A 21,798-nucleotide genomic window follows, 5' to 3' on the forward strand; every position below is an offset into this window, starting at 1 on the left:
GACACCACCTTTCCCAAACTTAAGGTTGCCCCCTTTTAAGGTCTGGTTTACACTAAAGGGAAAAGTCGATCTTAGCTAAGCAATTTGAGTTACGTGAATAGCATAACTCAAATGGACGTAGCTTAGATCTACTTAACCGGCGCTCCACACTATGTGACATCAACGGGAGACGCTCTCTCATTGACTCCCCTTATTCTTCTCGATCAGATAGAGTACAGGAGTTGACGGCAGAGTGATCAGCAGTTGATTTAGTAGGTCTTCACTAGACCCACTAAATTGACCACCAATGCATCGATCGCCACAGCATAGATCCTCCAGTAAGTGTAGACGAGCCCAAAGATTTGCAAGAATACATACAAAGATCAAAATCCAACTTTTTGTCAAGAGAAAGAATTGAATCTGTGTTCCACCTAGTCACTCTGAGTTCATTCTATGGAATGCTACCATTCTCTCCACCTCACACCTGAATTACCATATGTGGTACAATTCAGACTACAAACTGTAACTGCCCGAATCAGTCTTCATTTCTGTCCATAGGTGCTTCTGTTACTCTTATTCTAAGGACATGACCCTGCTCCTATTGAAGTCAATGGTAGTTTTACCAATTCATTCTCATCTACCTTAATGGGAGCATGATTGAGTCTGTTAGAGGGCTTATTCGTTCACCCTCTCACTTCCCTGGTCCTTCTCGCATGAACAGAGAGCAACAATACCCAAAGTCCGAAGGTGCAAATAATTCAATGTTTGTTGGGGTGAACTTCCAGCAAGCAATGATTCCAATTTCCTTCCGCAGTGTCCCCCTTCCCAGCTCTGACACCACAGAGCCTTGCCTGTGTCCCTGTTCCCATTCCCTGTTCCCATTCCCCCTTTAGCAAAACATGATTTCTATTTACCACCTCCCACCCCTTACTTCCTGAGTGACTGCAGACTATATAGTAAAACTTGAATTCTGCTTAGCTATACCTTAACCAATCATTTTACTGAAATTTAACTAACCAATCCTAACATTTTGTAACATGATTATCTAACCAATTATATCTCACCACCTTAATTAGTTTACACCCAGCAAAATTAATTATACAGCAGACAGAAACAATCACAGAACCCGACAGAGATTATAAAGACAAACAGTAGGGAAATGGGGACTACAGTGATAGAACAACAAAGAAATGAGGATTTCACATCCCAGCTATTGATAAATGAGTTTAAATCTTCTAGGCGCTTCCCTTTCTCTGGAGGTGATAGATTGGATCACTTTTTTAACAGCCCAGAACTACCTTATTTCAGTGTAATTGGTGAGGACATGACCATTCGCTTCCCAACTTATGGCTGTCTCTGCAGTTTAGCCAAAGGCCTTAGCCTAAGAACAAGGCCTCAGACTATCATAGTGAGAGAAGGCCTATAAACAGGCAGACTGATTTTGATTCTTGTTTTGTACCTCTATAACTACCTAAGTGATTATAAGAATACACCTAAATTCTTAAAGTATAGGGCTTTGCAGACAGGCCTGAATATCTAACAGAGTCTAAAATGGTACCCCACAGTAATTCTGCTAAAATAACCCAGGAATTTTTACTGACTAACATAACAATACATTATGTTCTTCTTACTGTACTTTATAGCCTATATTGATGTACAAAATTAAAGCAAACTTAGTAGAGACGGGGGACCAAAAACAGAGAAACATAAAGCAACTTTCTAAAATGAGGAACCCAATTAGCCCATCAGTTGTGCATACAATCTACAGGAAAATCTTGCCCCAACATTTTATCACTTTAATAGTACATCCTTAACAATAAAAAAAACTTACAGTTTATTGGAAAGTGCAGGCAGCTCATGGATGATCTCTTCATATGGCTCCTCTTGTGATAAAGCAGAAACAGATAACGGGTCTTTCATTTTTTCCTCCCATACAGTTTCAGCCTTCAGCAGCATTTCCTCAATAAATTCAGAAGCTGCAATATCTAGACAGTGGCATAACAAGACTATCAGGCAAAAGAAAGTAGAACAGCAAAACCCTACTTGACTCAAAACTCCAGATCAGATTAAGATTTAACAAAGGTTAATATCAACATTTTGTCAAAAAGACAAGCACTGCTCCTGATATTTATCACAAAATAGTGCACCAGGTTATTGATAAAAAATAAATGTATGATGCCTTCTGTATGAAATTACATCATAATTGTTTACAGTACTTCAAAGCCAGTCTCATTCTACCAGGAGCTAAACTATTCAATATTATGTGAACTACAGGAAGATAAAAATATTGAATGCCATAACGGAAGAATTAGAGAGATGGGGTAGGTGAGGTAATATCTTTTATTGGACCAACCTCTGTTAGTGAAAGAGACAAACTACACACAGAAAGATATTACCTCACCCACCTTTTCTCTCTAATGTCCTGGGACCAACATGGCAACAAAAACATTGCAAACAATAATTAAACCATGTTTTTGAACAAAAGAGAGTATTGAAAGCTCTTGGTATCGCGCCCCCCCCCGCCCACAAATTAGTCTGACTCCTAAAATTGTATACTGATTTGCACAAGTGGAAGTGCTGAAAGCAACTTTTTTTTTTTTTTGTGCTATGTGAATATTCTGAGTTAAGGTTTAAGTTTTCAAGGCTTGGTCTACACTACCCCCCCTAATTCGAACTAAGGTACGCAACTTCAGCTACGTGAATAACGTAGCTGAAGTTCGAAGTACCTTATTTCGAATTAGTTGAAACTTACCTTGGTCCACACTCGGCAGGCAGGCTCCCCCGTCGACTCCGCGGTACTCCTCTCGGCGAGCTGGAGTACCGCAGTCGACGGCGAGCACTTCCGGGTTCGACTTATCGCGTCCAGACTAGACGCGATAAGTCGAACCCAGAAGTTCGATTTCCAGCCGTCGAACTTGCCGGTAAGTGTAGCCAAGGCCAGATGGCTTATGTTCACTCATTGCAACCTTTCCTCAGAAGGTAAGGTATTGCACTTCCACAGAAGGATTTTTAAAAATAATGCTTTGTTTAATGCACTACGTATTTCTTTGGTTGCTCCTCTTTTCCAGGGTATTTGCCTTCTTCACCTCTAATACTTTATTTGTAAGTAAGGCTAAAATTTTGCCATGCATATTTTTAGTAAAAGTCACGGATAGGTCATGGACAAATAAAAATTCATGGAAACCTGTGACCTATCTGTGACTTCTACTAAAAATATACATGACAAAATGCAAGCTGAAGGTCCTCACACCAGCGGCGGGAGGCCCAGATCCAAGCTGTGGGTCCCCCACTGCATGTGGCTCAGAGGCCAGGAGCCTGGGGTGTCCCACCGGAGCTCCAGATGTCTCCCCACTGCCTGCGATGACTGGGAGATGCAGGATCTCCCACCCCCCCAAAGGGGCTGGGAGCTGCAGAGCACCCTCCGCCGCCCACGGTGGCTCAGAGCTCCCGGGGCCCAGCTGCCTGAAGTTCCCAGGCAGCGGGGAACCCTGCAGCTCCCAGGTGCCATGGGCTGAAGTCACAAAGGTGTCTGGAAGTCACAGAATCCGTGACTTCTGCGACCTCCATGACAAAATCATTGCCTTATTTATAAGGTGAATTATGCTGAGGACACTACTTCTCCTAGCCTGCCAATAAGACTCTTCAGTTTTTTACAGTACTAGACTTCCATTTCCTCTTTCTATATTCTACATACAGCCCAATTTCAAAATCATTTATTTCCTCACTTCTATTCTGAGGAAGTTTCCTTCTGAGACAATGACAGCGCTGCTCTTTGAATCTGGTGGGTTAGAGAGGTGCCTCAAAGCAGTAGTACTATGGAGCAGGATGAACTGCTTTTGCGACATTTTGCTTTTGCAACATTATTAAACATCCAGGGTTCAATTAGCAGCTGCTGCTGTTCCACTGTATGTGAAGAGCAACAGTAGCATGCAGCCAGGTACCCTGGAGAAGCAATGGGCTGGTGGGTGGGTGGAGGAAGAAGTAAAAAGGAAGGTCTGCAGAGGAGGGGTAGAGGCAGTTTTTGCAGGGAGAGTCATCTGTGCAAAAAGAAAGGGTTGCAGTACACTGGGAAACATGTTGCCCTTTGATAACTGAGCTGATCATGATATCCTGATCAGGGCTAATGGGTTATGCCTGTCAATCCTGAACATCTCTGAAAATCATGGAGATGAGCATCCAACCTTGTAGCATCTAACTCTGGCTATAGGGAGGTAGAGAAAGACAGGAACCACCAAAACCAAGTCTCCATAGGAATAAGAAAATATGCTAAAAATAATACTAAAAGTTATAGAGAAGACATTTTATGAATGGATCTTTTTTTATTATGTTATCAGTTTTTTTGGATGACTTTCCATAAGAGAAGGCACAATTTACCTCAAATATACAAGAAATGCTATTATTTTAAAATACATGTAAGCAGAGTCTGAATGAGCTCTCCCTGACATCCAGTGATGAGTTGCGGAAGAGCACTTCAGGAGCTGATCTTGTTTGCATGGGGACACCCACCCTGCCTATGTGCTCAGCCTGATGGGACTGCTTGCCCAAATGATCATTTTTGGCTAGTGTTGGATCCCCAGTCTCCTTGTTATTGGGGAAGGAGTAATAAAGCGTTGTTTTTCCTCTAGTGTGATCAAGGGCAGCACAACTGTACTTGTCATATCCTGATTGAGAGACTCACCCTCAACTAAATGGCACTTGCTAGGCAGGGGACATCGGTATCAAAGCCCAGTGAGTTGACAGTGGGTGGGGACAGGTACTTGTACCTGATGGTGTGGGCCCTGCTTAAGGGTCTTAGATACTATTTGACTCTTCATCTCTCCACTGTATAATAAAAGAGCTAATTGAGACTCAATTGAGAGTCTTGTTACCAACTGCAGAGCTGAAATCACTGATACCTAGGTCTAAGTGTTAGATGTGCTTTGGGACAGTGTATCTGATGCAAGAGACTGCCCTGTGTGCACCAGTAGTGAGGCTCCCCCACTAACAGATGAACTCACTGAAAGCTTTGTTAGTGGTGGGACCTGAAGACATCTCAATGATTGGCTGGCAGAGTGGCCAGTAGAGAGGCACGGTAATCAGGCAGCCAGGCAGCCAGTGAAGAGGTGCCACGAGCAAGATCCCAGGCAGCGGAACGAGTAAGATGCCACCTTACCCCCCTCCACCCACGGTGGGAGGTAAACTCTGCAGATGCACCTCTGAACTCTGGGTCTGCACTGACCAAGGACAACAACTGTGAGTGGGATGCAGAGAAGGGACGGACACATTAAAGGGACTTTTGGTTGCTGGACATAAGAACTTGAGGGAAAAGGACACTGCCCAACTTATTTTGGGGGTGGGTCTTTTGCTCATGGTTTATGTTTATGAACCCTGTTTGCAGTGTTTTCCCAAATTAATGCCGAGTTATTTCCCTCCTTTTATTAATTTTTTTTGCTACACTCAGACTCTGTGCTTACAAGAGGGGAAGCATTGCCTCTTAGAGGCACCCAGGGGGTGGTGTGTAATTGTCCCAGGTCACTGGGTGGGGGCTTGAGCCGGTTTTGTGTTGTATTGTTGAAAAGGAACCCCTAAATACTGAACCCGGCCCTTGTTGCTGCCAAATCTTACTGGCAGAAGGGTTACATACAATAAATCATCACTTATTCCATAACTTTAAGAAGATCCTTTAAGGCATTGGTCCTCGCATAATGCCACAGCTTCAGAACCCAAAAGCGAGAGGTGAAAAGCACCCCAACTACAATAGTATTTTGTGAACACATAACCTCTCAAAACTTCTTGAGTCAGTCTCTTTGAAATTACATGATACGTTCTTGTGGTGGAATTATGCAGTAAAATTCCCTTTGAGGCATTCACATACCTCCATACAAAACAACTTACTCTTTGCATGGTGGGCTTAGCCAACAGTATACAGATGATGAGTGAAGGATAGCACCATTTGCTGAGGGAAAAATAAAGGACTATCACATTTATTAGCACATAAATAACATTAATGGATCATCACCCACCTGAGGGCTTTTCATCATTGCAGCTGAGAAGACTAGGGTTTGCCTGATGCATCAACAGCAGTTTCACAAGTTTTGTCTAGAAAAGGACAAAAATATTTTTGAAGTAACAAAAGTATGATGTGAATATCACAGTTACAATTCAATTAAAAAGGCCTCTTTAGTCAGTACTTCCATACCATGGGAAGCCATGTAGTGATATGATCCACCTGCTCCAACCAACCCCACAGCCGTTTCTAAACTAAGAGGTGCACACAATGTACAATTCTTTCACAAGCCTAGGATTTCTTTTCCAAGTTTCAGTGTATCCCAGGCATACATACACTCTGCACATGCAGAGGTATCCCCATCAGCAATGACAGATTAACATTTCCCACCTGCCAGGGCCTGGATCCCAAACATTCAACACATTTAACCAAGGGCTTGTCAACACAAGGGTTGCCACCATAGCGGAGCAGTGCATTTCTGGTCCATGCTGGCAGCACTTTGAAAATAGTGCTAGCCCTCCCAGAGACGGAAACTTTAAAAAAAATTGAACCCACGTGGCTTCTGCTTTGCATCCCACAATTCACAGGGAAAACAATCCCTTGATGCATATTGCTCAGCCATGAACCAAATGACCATGGGAAAACCTTTGAGAACTCTACTCCCTCAGTTCACATAAACCACTGCCATGCGTTCACATCATGCAAACTGAAAGTGGAACAGGCATCCCATGTGCATGCTATTGGTACATACTGTGAGTTACCAGATGCACATCAAAAAGCTTCACATTAAACTCCCTGTGCAGACACACCCTGACTGTGTACTAACTCTGTACTGTCACTGCCAAACTAGGGAACTGAATCATAGCCACTACAAAAAGAAACCTGTTCTTTTTTGCTAAAAGAAATTTGTCTTATGTTTATCAGCCCCTTTGATAGTAATAGTAAAAATTATCTTGATACAATATCGTACTGTCTTGCAAGAGTGCCGCAAACAATGTTTTTTTGACGTTCCTGCCATTGTACTGTACTGTAGCCTCTTAAGATATTTGTACAGCAAACAGGGTTTGTACATTGTCTAGTCTGATAAATGGAAAGATTAGAAAGAAAGAAGTAAGAAATGGCACTAAGAAGGGGTGGGGAATATACAGAGCACATGGATACACAGCTGAAAAAAGAAGAGAGGTCTTTTGGGCAGCTTGGAATATATGGTAAAGGCACAATGCTTACAACGTAAACATAACCAGACAGTTGAGGACTAAATGAATAAAGGTAGATCAGACAGAAAATAAAAGATTCCTTAGACTTTTCAAACTTTTTGAATTAGTGACCCCTTTCATATAACAAGTCTCTGAGTGTGACCCCATTTTATACATTAAAAATGGGGGGGGGTAATTTAATTTAATGAGGAACTGTCAGCCCCATGGAGCTAATAGCTTGTGATCCCCATGTAACCACCTTGTGACTGCCTCAACCCCCAGTTTGAGAATCCCAGCTTTAGATCAAACTAAGAAGAGATCTAAAGAAAAATGAGACCTGGATGGGATGCCAGTAGAAAGGATGCAACTTGTCATGGAAGGAACAGTATGATGGTAAAAAAGGCTAGTGATAGGGAAATTGTTCTGAAAGAAATAATACAAATACTAGGAAGACACAAACAAGTTAGTAAATAAATAGAAGAATGGGGAATTACTTGATAAATGCAAAGGTAAAATAGAATGTCTATTCATACAAAGCAGGCAAATATTGTTTATGGAATACTGCTAAAATAATTTCTTTCTAAAACTACTTCAAGCTCCTCCCCTTTCTAATTCTGGTTTTCCTTTCTGGTAGTAGCAGCAGGGACAGCAACTGTAATAGTGAATTCCAAATCCAATTAGCCCTGCTCACGAGTTAGAACCCCTAACAAATCTTTGTGTGTTTTTCCATTGCAAATGACATCTACCCTGCTTAGTCACTGAGCAGACTAAATCAGCAGCAATTGCATAATCTCTTTAACAGTGATTCTAGAAAGAAGTAGTGGTAGTACTAAAACATTTATTTTATTCTCTTTCAATTCAGGAAGAATAGGTAGCTTCTGGTGTTAGACTAAGTTTTGGTCTTGGGCCATGCTGTAATGTCAGTGCTTCTTGCTGTTGAAATAATTCCAGCTGGAAATCCTTGATGCACATCACTAAGGCTAAGTTATTCAGGTCACTGCTAATTTCAATTACTTTATAACTCCTGCTCCTGGATAGTGAATGCCTGGCTGCTTTGGTTTGAAACTAATTTAGTTTACATGCTTTAGAAGCAGGAGGTTAAAATCCAGCTGGCATATTTCTTCATAGAATAGGGCTGGATCCACAAAGGAATGAATTTCTACAATAGCTGCAGTATGCCAATCCTGGGAAACACACAGTCTTCAGAAAATGCCTCCTTCTGCAGGTATGTCAATTCTATAGAGATTATGACTAAAGTAGAGATAATTAACGTAACATAAATTGTAATATATAATGATATATTATAGATCCTACAGACAAAATGACAGATAACTGTGGATCTATCCTTATCAAATCAAATAATTTTAACCGTTGTTTTTCCTAATGTGGTTGTGCCATAAGGATTGGTTGTGTGCTTATTATTTTTAAATTATTTTAAAACTTACACTTGTAAAAAGTACGAAGTTCCTTAAGGGAATTAACTATCCCCTCCAGCCCATACGTCCTGGAGGGAGGTAGCAGACAGGGTTGTTTCATCTGCTTTCGTTGGCAAATTCAGTCAGTTGTTCATTTGCCCAGAACACATCAAATTTTAAACTTGTTAATATATATTCTTCTCTTATTGAATAATTGCAATCTTGCATAAGGGAAACGCACACACATGCATCTATGCAGGTGAATTACACTTGGGTGTAAGTGAAACAAAATACATTCCTCAATCAGCAGTCAAAACACTGGGTAGTCCTATGACTCCCTTCACAACCACCACTCCAGTCCCTGGTCAGGAACAAGTGCCACAATCCTTGTGCATCCCATTGTGACCATTTGGCTACTGAATCTGAATATCAATGTGGATCTAGTGGCTACACCTCCGAACCTTTCCCCTGGTCCATCCCATTTCATGTTAGTTAATGCACAGCTAGCACAAATCTCACTTCTAGTACACAGACTGTGCACAAAATCACCCATTGCTCTGCAGAGTACAGTGGAACAATGGGTTTTCTGCTCTGCTGAGAGCCTTGATATTGGTAGATAAATTTCACTCTATATGCAAACCCCTCAATAATATCAGTTTTCAGTCTTCACAGTTTTTAACCACTGCTTTGTTAAATATTATAAATGTTAAATGTCAGATTTATTCTTTTAATAATCAGCTCTCACTACATGCATGAAAGATACTACCAATTATATCAATGTACAATGGTATGTACATAGAGGGAAATCAGAATATTTGAATCTAGATCCATGTTGTAGATCTGAGTGGATAATTTTTTTTCTAAATTACTGAATATAAATATTTGGGGCTCGTCTATTCATTGAATTACTGTGCCAGCAATCTAAGTTGTAAATCTCCAGCAAAACCAGCTTGCTGCGCAGTAACTCAGTATCTGGATACTGCTATAGAACAGTGAAAGTCACTGAGTGTGGCTTGGAGCATGTCTAGACTAGCGAGCCTACAATGGCACAGCTGTAGTGATGCAGCTGTGCTGTCATAAGATGGCTCGTGTAGCTGCTCTATGCCGACGGGAGAGGACTCTCCCATCAACATATAACCCGCGGTAGCTATGTCATCAGGAGAAGCTCTCCCGCCGATATAGCGCTGTAAACACTGGGCTTCTGTCGGTGTTACTTATGTCGCTGGGGGGGAGGGGGGCGTTTCTCACACCCCTGAGTGACGTAAGTTATACTGACAAAAGTGGTAGCGTAGACAAGGCCTTCGGGTGCTATGCTTTCAGCTACTATGCTTAGTCTGAAACAGCAGTAAGTCAAAGCTCACCGCAGAACTTGTAACGTGCAGTAGCAGGATCCACATGGTGTACTAGGGTTAGGGTACTTCTACATGGATGGAATAAAATCCCCATGGCATGGCTACAGATGGCCTGGGTCAGCTGACTCAGGTTCCCAGCGCTCGGGCTGTGGAGCTAAAAATTGCTATGTTGATGTTCAGGCTTGAGCTGGAGCCGAAGCTCTAGGACCCTCCACTCTCAGGCTCCAGCCTGAGCCCAAATGTCTACAAAGCAATTTTTCAGCCCCCAAGCCCAAGCCCCGCAAGCTCGAGTGAGCTGACCCAGGCCAGCCCCAGGTATTTTTATCCCTGTGTAGACATACCCTGCATGCATGGCAGGCTAGTACACTGTAGATTTATACCTCAACTTAACGCACACTAATTCTCCATACAGGCAAGCCTTTAGAACACTTTGGAAGCACTGCTGGTCCCAAAAATATTTTTTTAAGTAACGGTCAGATCTGTTCTCATGTCCTTTGCTGGCTATACTCCCACATAAACATTTTTGACATTTTACAGGACTGCTGCAGTCCATTTCATGCCTGTATAATATTAAATAAAATCACAGCATAGATAAGTTAAATACAGAATGATTAAGAAGAGGTCTATTATTAGTATTCATATTACAATAGCATCTAACTTCCCAAATGAAATTGGGGTCTCAATTCGGGCCTATGCACCGAACATCTATATATTCCCAATGAGTTTACAGTCTAATGTAAGTAGACCAGTCAGACAAAATATGGGAGAAATAAAGTACTATTATCCCTATTTTAAAGATGAAGAATTGTGGCACAGAGTTTAAATAACTTGCCCATGGTCATACATGAAGTTTACAGCAGCACTGTGATTAAACCCAGATTTTGTGGGTCCTAACTTTAAAACCATCCTTCCACTCAAGTAAGAAAAAAATACTGTTTTATATTATTCTAGGTCCACTGCACCCCATTTTTATCCTATAACTCAACTCAGTGACATACACCAGCAATCAGGCCAGCTCAGCACAGACAATGATATAAATTGTGTTTGTAGCCAGCCCAAAGTGGCATATAATATTACGTTCTATTACACTGGTCTACAATTTTTGAGAAGTTGTCTGCTTCAGAGATAAAATGTGCTATTTATTATGTATTTTGATGTGCTGAATTCAAATATGACAATTAAAACAACTGATTGGCTACTGTTTCTAAGATATTTAAGTTTTTACATTTTATGTCTATGTATATTGTGTAGATAGTAGAGTTTTAATCATAAATTGTAAACCTAGGTCTTTTCATGTGTTTATGGTTGCTTTACATGATAATATTTCACCTGTTTATGTAACACTTTAAAAATCAGCAAAAGGGTTATAGAAATAAAATTTCTTATGAAACAAAAGGTAAAAAACTATTATGTACATAGTTTAGTCCTATTCAGTGTCTACTCGGCGCTTCTTGGCTTGTCTCTTGTATTCATTAAATGGAGCATCACTTGTCCCTGTCCAGCAATAGTCTGCAAGCATTGATGGGCTCCATTTGCCCTGATAGCGTTTCTCCATTGTTGCAATGTCCTGGTGAAATCGCTCGCCGTGCTCGTCGCTCACTGCTCCGCAGTTCGGTGGAAAAAAATCTAGGTGAGAGTGCAAAAAATGTATCTTTAGTGACATGTTGCAACCAAGGCTTTTGTATGCCTTGAGGAGGTTTTCCACCAACAACCTGTAGTTGTCTGCCTTGTTGTTTCCGAGAAAATTTATTGCCACTAACTGGAAGTCTTTCCATGCCGTCTTTTCCTTGCCACACAGTGCATGGTCAAATGCATCATCTCAAAGAAGTTCACGAATCTGAGGACCAACAAAGACACCTTCCTTTATCTTAGCTTCACTTAACCTTGGAAATTTTCCACGGAGGTACTTGAAAGCTGCTTGTGTTTTGTCAATGGCCTTGACAAAGTTCTTCATCAGACCCAGCTTGATGTGTAAAGGTGGTAACAAAATCTTCCTTGATTCAACAAGTGGTGGATGCTGAACACTTTTCCTCCCAGGCTCCAATGACTGTCAGAGTGGCCAATCTTTCTTGATGTAGTGGGAATCTCTTGCACGACTATCCCATTCGCAGAGAAAACAGCAGTACTTTGTGTATCCAGTCTGCAGACCAAGCAAGAGAGCAACAACCTTCAAATCGCCACAAAGCTGCCACTGATGTTGGTCATAGTTTATGCACCTCAAAAGTTGTTTCATGTTGTCATAGGTTTCCTTCATATGGACTGCATGACCAACTAGAATTGATGGCAAAACATTGCCATTATGCAGTAAAACAGCTTTAAGACTCGTCTTCGATGAATCAATTAACAGTCTCCACTCATCTGGATCGTGAACGATGTTGAGGGCTGCCATCACACCATCAATGTTGTTGCAGGCTACAAGATCACCTTCCATGAAGAAGAATGGGACAAGATCCTTTTGACAGTCATGGAAGATGGAAACCCTAACATCACCTGTCAGGAGATTCCACTGCTGTAGTCTGGAGCCCAAGAGCTCTGCCTTACTCTTGGGTAGTTCCAAATCCCTGACAAGGTCATTCAGTTCACCTTGTGTTATGAGGTGTGGTTCAGAGGAGGAGGATGGGAGAAAATGTGGGTCCTGTGACATTGATGGTTCAGGACCAGAAGTTTCATCCTCTTCCTCTTCCTCGTCTGACTCAAGTGAGAATGATTCTGGTGCATCAGGAACCGGCAGTCCTTCTCTGTGGGGTTCTGGGCGTATAGCTGATGGAATGTTTGGATAATGCACAGTCCACTTTTTCTTCTTTGACACACCTTTCCCAACTGGAGGCACCATGCAGAAGTAACAATTGCTGGTATGATCTGTTGGCTCGCTCCAAATCATTGGCACTGCAAAAGGCATAGATTTCCTGTTCCTGTTCAACCACTGGCGAAGATTTGTTGCACAAGTGTTGCAGCATATGTGTGGGGCCCACCTCTTGTCCCGATCTCCAATTTTGCAGCCAAAATAAAGGTGATAGGCTTTCTTAACCATAGTGGTTATACAGCGCTTTTGTGATGCAAAAGTCGCTTCACCACAAACATAGCAGAAGTTATCTGCACTGTTCACACAAGTACGAGGCATCTCTGCTCACTTTGGCTAAACAGAAATGTGTCCCTTTGCAAAATCAAAAACTGACAAATAAGAGAGCACGACACTGTATGATTTCTAGAGCTGATATAGGGCAATTTGTTCAGCAGAGTGATGTAAGCTTCGTTATGATTGCATCATCCATGACTTCTAGGAATAACATGATGCAATTCATATCATGTATGACGCAATAGCAGCTTCAGATTGCATCATTCATTGTTTTGCCTAAAAAGCAAGTACTGTCCAAACCCAGTCGTAGATTTATTTATAGATCCAGTCAAAGATGTATTTTAGTCATTTCTGGTTTAAATTGAGATCCCTTCCCGTTATAACTCACTTATCCTCTGCCATTCCCAAGTCAAGGGTCGTATATACTGACCCAATAGCATATCTTGAAAACTAGAGCCAATCAACAATTTTAAGCATCATTTTCATTCTCAGTGACCCAGAATTAGTAAAGTTTGATTACATTTATTTCAGAAGCATTTTGGCTGTAGAGCAGTGTTATACGAGAACACAGTAATCAATGTCATTGGCTCTAGTTGAAACAATTACTTGAAATATATTTATATCTTTGTTGGTGAAAAGCCTCACAGGTTAACAACAACATCTTTAAATACATTCTGTATGCTAAACATGACTCGTGCAGTGATGACACTGAAGTATATTTGTGCTTAACCTGCATGAAAAAATACCAAGGCAGCAGAATCTTGTACAGTTTAGTAATTAGCTTGCTTCACAAATCAGTAAGTAAAGCATTAAAAGAATTTAATTCAGGAGTGATAAAGGAAATAATAATCAGCTTCTCAGGATGAGGCAGGGATAAGCACAGCATAGCAAAAGTCTAGAAGTATTCTTCAAATGATATGTTTTAATCGGTTGCATAGTGAACAAAAAAAAACAATTATAAAATATCTGACAAGATCTGAGAATAACTATAGGCATTTTATATGAATGTAACTGAAAAACAAATCATTCTTATCTGTGATTTTAAATCCTGTCAGTACAGTAGTATTGCTATATGTAACTTAGAAGACAAATCTATTATAGAAATAATATTGAAAAGCCAGTATAATGCTTATGAACCGTTTCATTCCAAGGTTCCTCGGAGTCCAGATAGAGATATCAAAGGGCTACTGTCATTTACAATAGTTCAGGCCTGAATTGTATGTAAAAGCTGGGAAACATTTGGAAAACCTAATACATTAAAATATACTTTTAATTATTATTGGTAATTGGAAATAAATATTTCCCTATAGTACTTGCAATCCAAATACTATAGTACAGTTCTAGTACTTGAATATGTGTTTACATAATGATAAACCAACCACTGAATTGTTGGGACTAAAAAAAGATCCTATGAGTTGGTTATTCCATAATTATCGAGCACAGGGTTTCTGGCACCTTTCCTTTGATGCATCTGGCTCTAGCCTCTCTCAGGCCTGGTTGACACTAGAAAATTAGGTTGGCATAACTATGTCATTCAGGGGTGTTAAGCCAATCTAAATTCCCATGTGACAGCGCTAAAATGACGGAAGAATTGTTCCATCAACCTAACTACTGCCTCTCGGGAGGTGGATTAACTACACCAATGGGAGAACCCCTCCTGTTGGTGCAGATAACGTTTACACTGAAGAGCTACAACTGTGCTGCTGTAGAGTTTTAAGTTGTACTGGTTGAAACTGGATAAGCAATTCTTATGCTCTTGAATCCTCACAATGAAACTGGTTAGTCTATTTTTATTGTCCAAGGCAAGCATCCCAAGAGACATCCAGTCCTTAGACTGACATTTAAAAAGAAATAGCAACAACCAGTGTAGTGATATGGGTGATAAATAGATGATCAGTGTTATTTGAAATAGAGTAATACTGAATCATATCTAAATCAACTTGTCTTTGAAGAGACAACAAACAAACTATATTTTCCATTGATGCTTTCAATGCTATGGTATCAGGCCTTTCTTGGTTTGATGAAGTGATCAGTGGAAAAAAGCTACCACTTCCCATTTCCACAGCCTAAATTAATTTAATTAGGGAGTGACCTGGCATTGCTATAATTATTAAGGTGCCTCTTCTAAATGTCAAGTTAATTTCCTTAAATTTCTTTTCAGTGCCCAACTATATATAATAATACATCTGAGGTCACTGATGCACTAATACTATTTTTTATACAGAAGACTATTTTTTCTATCGTCAAAGTTAATCGGCAGAACAAAGCAAAGCCCTACACTCAACTTGATGGCATTTCTCTGTTTCTCTGTTTGGGTGTAGTGCAATAATTTTTGAACTCTGCTTCTGATCAATTCCAAAAATATTAAGAAATACTCTAGACATCAGTGGACAGAACCCTATTGGAAGGGAAAAATAAATGGAGGACACACGGAGCCCCTGGCATCTGGTTACAGACCGAGCAACTTCAACCAGGTCAATTGTCTATATATCAAAGAACCAGTTGACATCTGCCATCAGCACTTTCCAGCACAAAACTCTCCAACCCTCCCCTCCATTCAGGCTTGTCCATTGTCTCAATGGAGTTTAAAATGTTGACAATCTGAATGACTTGGGGGGAGAGAGAAATAGGGGGCATACAGAACTGCTGGCACGTGGAGGGAGAATGGGGAACACAGAACCCCTGACATGTGGCAGAGGATGAAATGGGAGGAGACATGGAACCCTGGAATGGGGAAGGAGGAAATGAGGGGCACACATAGAGGCCCTGGCATGAGGGAGGATGTGTGTTGGAGGGTTCAGGGATGGGAAGGGGAACACAGGGACTTGTGGGGAAACAGGGAAATAGAGGAATGCAAGGAGCCTGTAGTGTGTGCAATGCACTCAGCCTACAAAAGCAATGACATGTGTGATCCGTTAGTCTATTAGCAATGCTTCAAAAAAACCATGATTATTCATGAGCACAGGAAATACATATAAATAAGAGAATGTTAATCCTACGATCATGTAGAAGACAAACTTGAAAATGCTGTGTCAAAAATGTATTATTTAGCATCATGGCTTGTGATGAACAAGCTAGAAACTACCACCTGGACCAGTGGTCCCCAACCTTTCAGTGTGGTGGGCGCCGGACGACCAGCCGCCGAAATGCCACCGAGAAGCGGCATCATCGAGAACCATCGCTGCTGAGAAACAGCGGCATTTCGGCAGCGACGCTTCTTGGCATTGACGCTTCTCAGCGGCATTTCGGCAGCTGCTTGTCCGGCGGCCATGCTCCTCGGCAATGGGGCGCTCCCTTGTCAGTAGACGGGCGCACATAAATGCCCCGGTAGGCGCCATGGCGCCCATGGGCACTGCGTTGGGGACCACTGATCTGGACAGTCTGACTGAATGCTCCTAGTAGAAAAAACATGCACTTGAAGAACTAAAGATCCAGTAGAACTAAACTATCTGTCCTTCTAGAGTTACTATGGATCTTGTTTAATCAAAACGTATAAAGATATTGCTCTCAGGTACAGCTGGCCTGCACATTTTTGATTCAATGAAATTTTGTCAAAATATGCTGTTTCTATGAAGTTTTCATTGGGAAAGTTGAGAGTGAGAGAGAAATCTCTCATGCTCAAGGGAGACCCAGGTTCAACTCCCTGCTGTGTCTGATGCAGCGGAGAGGTTTTCATCCCAGATCACTCTGAATTAGGAAGAACAGGTCAGGGCCCTAAAACATCTGGACAGACAGTGAGACACTCCTCTCAAAAGGTTTTGGGTTTGTTCTAATGTGAAATGAAAACAAATTTCAAAACCTTCAAGTTGCTGCAAAACAAAATTGCCATCCTCCAGCCAGCTCTACTCTTGGGTCTATCCTCAAGGAAGGCAACCAGGAATTCTGTTGTCCTGAGTACAGGGTGGGGAGATGCCTGACTAGAATGAGCAGGGGTAACCTCTGAAACTTAGTGTATGAACTTGTACTGCATGAGCTAAAAGCCACATCGCTTTTTTTTCGCTTTTTTTAGGGGGGAGGGATAGCTCAGTGGTTTGAGTATTGGCCTGCTAAACCCAGGGCTGTGAGTTCAATCCGTGAGGGGGCCACTTAGGGATCTGGGGCAAAATCAGTATGTGGTCCTGCTAGTGAAGGCAGGGGGCTGGACTCGATGACCTTTCAGGGTCCCTTCCTGTTCCAGGAGATGGGATATCTCTTAGCCAATATTGTAGCAGACTTGTCAATCCTAGATGGTCTAGGTGCCACTAAAGGGGGACAGAGCACCACACCAAGCATGTGTGTGTCACACAGATTCTTGTTTGAGCTGCTTGTAATAGATAGAAGATGAGCTCTCTGTAAGCTCAAAAGCTTGCCTCTCTCACCAGCAGAAGTTGGTCCAATGAAAGATATTAGTTCACCCACCTTGTCGCTGCAATATGTACAGACAGCAATAGCAGTTAAGGATAGAGGATATACACACACACACACATACAGTCTACTATATCTTTGCACACTTGCTCCCTATAAAAGAATGTGCAGAGCCTCTACCTGGAAAAACAGTTTGCAAATTGCGAATGGAGACATTTGTCCTCCCAGGAAAATTTACAAGGAAATCAAGAGTGATTCATTAATGGGAGCGATGTTTATGATGCAAGGAGCCAAGAAAACATGTACATATGGACAGGAAAAGCACAGAAGGTGTATCATTCACCCTGAACAACTTTACTTTCAACTACCTAAACAAGGGGTAAGAAACTTAAAACAGACAGTTAAAGAAGCAGCAGACTAATATTATAAAGCCCACCACACGTTAAAGCAGGGGTCGGCAAGCTCTGGCACACGGCTCGCCAGGGTAAGCACCCTGGTGGACTGGACCAGTTTGTTTACCTGCCGCCTCCACAGGTTCGGCCGATCGCGTCTCCCACTGGCCGCAGTTTGCCGCTCCAGGCCAATGTGGGCGGTAGGAAGCGGCGTGGGCCGAGGGATGTGCTGGCCGCGGATTCCCGCCATCCCCGTTGGCCTGGAACGGCGAACCACTGCCAGTGGGAGCCGCAATCGGCCGAATCTGCGGAGGCAGCAGGTAAACAAACTGGTCCGGCCCGCCAGGGTGCTTACCCTGGTGAGCCACGTACCAGAGGTTGCCGACCCCTGCGTTAAAGGTTAGCTAAGTTACATAGCTCAGTTATATAAACCTCAGGTTATGGTGCACAAATATTGTCCAGCTTGTAGCCAGTAAGGCCTGTTGCCACAGATAAGAGACTCCAATGACAGGACAGAAGACAGGATGCATGAAGAAGTGATAGAAAAGAAATTCCTCAGGAACCACTGCAGATTGTGAAGTCTGCTCTAAACTGTTACCAGATCATGTTTTGGTTTCTTTGTTCTCAGCTGGGGTACTTCTGAGAAGAGCAGGTTCAACTGTCCTGATAAGTGTCTCCCCTCTCCTGGTCTCTGGTCTGGTATTTTGTCCCTAAGTAGTATACAGGATCTAAAGTCTCTGTGGGTATGTCTACACTGCTGATGGCAGCAAACAGCCCAGCATAGGTAGACAGCTCAGGCTCTCAAGGCCACTCAACCCCCTGGCTCTGAGCTCATGTAGCTAGCCTGCATCTCTGCCACAGCAGCAATGTCCACACTGTTACTTTTAGCATGCTAGCTTGAGCACCACTAGCAGGAGGCTTGTTTACCCAGGCTGGGAGGCTCACTCCAAGCTTCAGTGTATACATATCCTCTGCAGCTGCTGACGCAGGGTAAGATACTAGCTCTGGTTGAGGCCTTTATTCCTCACAGGGTTCCCTTAATGATTCTCCCAAGCTTCAGTGTTACTCTCCCCCAGCCTTTTTTCCTCCTTCCCCCTTTGAGACACACTTGTTAAAGCTGTAAATTCAGAAAGCTGCAGATTTTATGCAAATAATAAAATGTACTAGCTTGCACATTCAATGGCTATTCATTATCTAATTTACATGTGTTCCCAACCATCAAATCCTTCCCTTCCTCACTCTTGCTCCCTGTCCAAATCCATATATTCTCCCTGTCAAACCCAACATTCCCCCCTACCCCTCTCCTTCTGGTTCCTTGCTTCAAGTTTCTTCCAAGTTCCTTTGAATTCTTCAATACATATTGTGCTATACAATGCTAGGTACTCTTAAAACTCAGGTTCTAGGTGTCTCAAAGCAGGCACCCAAAATTAGTGAACACTTTTGACCTTAATTGTTCTGTGCTTCAGATCCCCATGTGCAAAATGGGGATATCACCACTCCCTCACTTCATGGGATTTTGTGAAAATAAATTCATTAAAGTCTGTGAAGTACTCAGATACTATAGTGGTGAGCTCCATAGAAAAGCCCATGGGGGAAAAAATGGTCATTGGAGCAGGGTTGAATATCATGCAGTAAATTAAACGTGGGGCAGCCCATTGAATAGTAAGAAAAAAAAATATTGAATAGCTGCTCATTAAGTGAACATCTATTCTGTGCTCTGAATGAAGCTGGATGTCCTGTGGGAAAAATAGTATGTGATCATGTAATTAAAGACTATATCATAATACATAGTCCACAGAGGTTGGATTAAGCACAGGCAATCTTAATTTTGACATATCCGAAATTCTGAATGCTTGATTCCATAATGTTCTTTAACTTTGTGTGTGTGTGTAATTAATATCTATGTTGAAGTGAGAGTTATTACATCGAGTATATCAAGGACAGCTCACTTATACCGATCACTGAGGGGCTGTGATGGTCAAACAGCAATGTATAATGCATTAACTTAATGTCGCATACATTAACATATTTAGTTGAAAGTCTTGAATTATTTCTTAAAAACTGTGCCTGCACATAATCTGAATTTAATGCATAGAAGTGTATGTCTGTTTCAATGTCATCTTGTATTGTGTTAAACCCTCTCTGCCTGTCTTAGCATTATATGGGCTGGTCCACACTAACCCGCCACTTCGAACTAAGATACGTTATTCACGTAGCTGAAGTCGAACTATCTTAGTTCGAACTTACCGCGGGTCCACACGCGGCAGACAGGCTCCCCCGTCGACTCCGTGTACTCCTCTCGCAGAGCAGGAGTACCGGCGTCGACGGCGAGCACTTCTGGGATCGATCCCAGAAGATCAATTGCTTACCACCGGACCCGGAGGTAAGTATAGACGTACCCTATGTGTACAATTAGCATTTGAAAGATGTATTGAAATCTTCTGAAAAATAGTAAAAAGGAAAGCGAGAGAGAGAGAACATAGAAACCCAACAGTGGTTCTCTGGCTTGAGGGAAATCAATAGAATATAATCTGAAGGGAAACACTGACACTGTATCTGATGATCATCATGTTTGCTGAAAAGAAAAGACCAAAGGGAAGAGGATGATTTATACCTGGATAAAACAGTCTCTAGATTTTCGACCATAAATGAAAGATTCTAACTGCTTGACAAAGAAAATATATATTCTCTGAATAACTATACTCTATTCAGTTTGAAATACTGAACAATTCCAACCCCTTTGGGTTCAATTCAGTGAAAAATATCTTGGACTGTGTTTGCAGAAGCTCTGAAATTGAATTTGGGGGAAACTCTGCCTTGATATGCAAGCTAGTGGCAGTGTGAAACTGAGTATATTTTCCCCTCTTTTTTCTTTCTTTTTTTTTAACTGTCAGGTCTATTGTTACAATATTGAAATATGATAATTTAATGATCTTTGTACATTTATTTCAATATGGAGGTTAGCATGGAGTTAAACCAAATAGAATGAAACTACACTTCACAGTGGAGTAGAATGATAAATCTGTATTCATACCAAAAGTAAACATGAACATGTAGTACAACAATCTGTACTATCAGAAGTCAGTGAAAGGGATATATTCCCTGTTGTGACCTAAAAGAAATGTTGAATTTGATGGGACTAAGCAGCAGTTCAATTTATGCGATTAAGCTAATTAATGGAAATTAATCAAAAAGATATTTAGGTGCAAATATACAGGAATCAATATTTAACTCAGGGAAATGTGTATAGACAATACACAAAGGGGTGGCGGGAAGTGTTTAAAGGATTGCTATTTCATGGGTAAACTTTTGAAAAAGATACATGTAGTATTAAATTAGGAATTCCCTAAAAAAGAGGAGCTAGACAAGTTAGCTTGCCATACAACGTTTTCAAGCTTTCTTCTTATAAAACACACTTGCAAGTGCACTTTGTGATGGTGTTCTCGGTAAAGTATGGAGAACTTCTATTTAACAACTGTATTATTCTAATTTAACATCATAGAAGCGTTGCCAACTTTCACAGCTTTATTATGAACTTCTGATATTTGGTAAGCCTCAGCTCCTGGAGTTTCATGATTATGTGAGAATCTCAGCTTGCATTTTCAAAAATAAGTATCTTTCCAGCCATGATGGTTGCAGGGAAAAGCTTGAAAATATGAAACCTAGACGCTCAGAAGCAAGAGGTCAAATAAATAAAAAGACCGATAAAAAAAGAAACCCATATTTATTTAATTTAATGTATTTATTTGTTAAATCTCATGATTTTTTTATGGCCTGACTCATAATTTTTGAATGTGTGGGACTGGCAATACTGCAGTAACTGGAGTCTGTTGCAATCTGATCTGTCCAAGACAGTGGATGACTTTTATTCCTATATTCCTATATAAAAGTGACAACAGCTCCATACATACTGTATATACACCCACTGACAGACTGATGTACCTAAGTGGTTACCTTTCTCTCTTGTTTTTTAATATTTGGACAAGCACTGTTTTAATCCATTTTATGTAGTATGTTTAGCAGTGACTATAATATATTTTACAATATTTTTCCATAAG

The 21,798-nt window shown here is 41.4% G+C and overlaps 1 protein-coding gene across 4 annotated transcripts in view; it reads right to left on the reverse strand.

Annotated features, from left to right (window-relative positions):
* MYO16 (myosin XVI) overlaps positions 1-21,798 on the reverse strand; it is a 568,549-nt gene that overhangs the window by 294,228 nt on the left and 252,523 nt on the right. For all 4 annotated transcript variants that reach the window (XM_005304985.5, XM_065581026.1, XM_042844168.2 and 1 more), the window contains exons 8-9: positions 5,982-6,057; positions 1,811-1,964 (exon numbers count right to left, since the gene is read on the reverse strand). In XM_005304985.5, coding sequence (XP_005305042.2) covers positions 1,811-1,964; positions 5,982-6,057 — 230 coding nt within the window. The remainder of the gene's footprint in view (positions 1-1,810; positions 1,965-5,981; positions 6,058-21,798) is intronic.

This window comes from Chrysemys picta, chromosome 1, assembly GCF_011386835.1.
Source record: "Chrysemys picta bellii isolate R12L10 chromosome 1, ASM1138683v2, whole genome shotgun sequence".
Lineage (NCBI taxonomy): Eukaryota > Metazoa > Chordata > Testudines > Emydidae > Chrysemys > Chrysemys picta.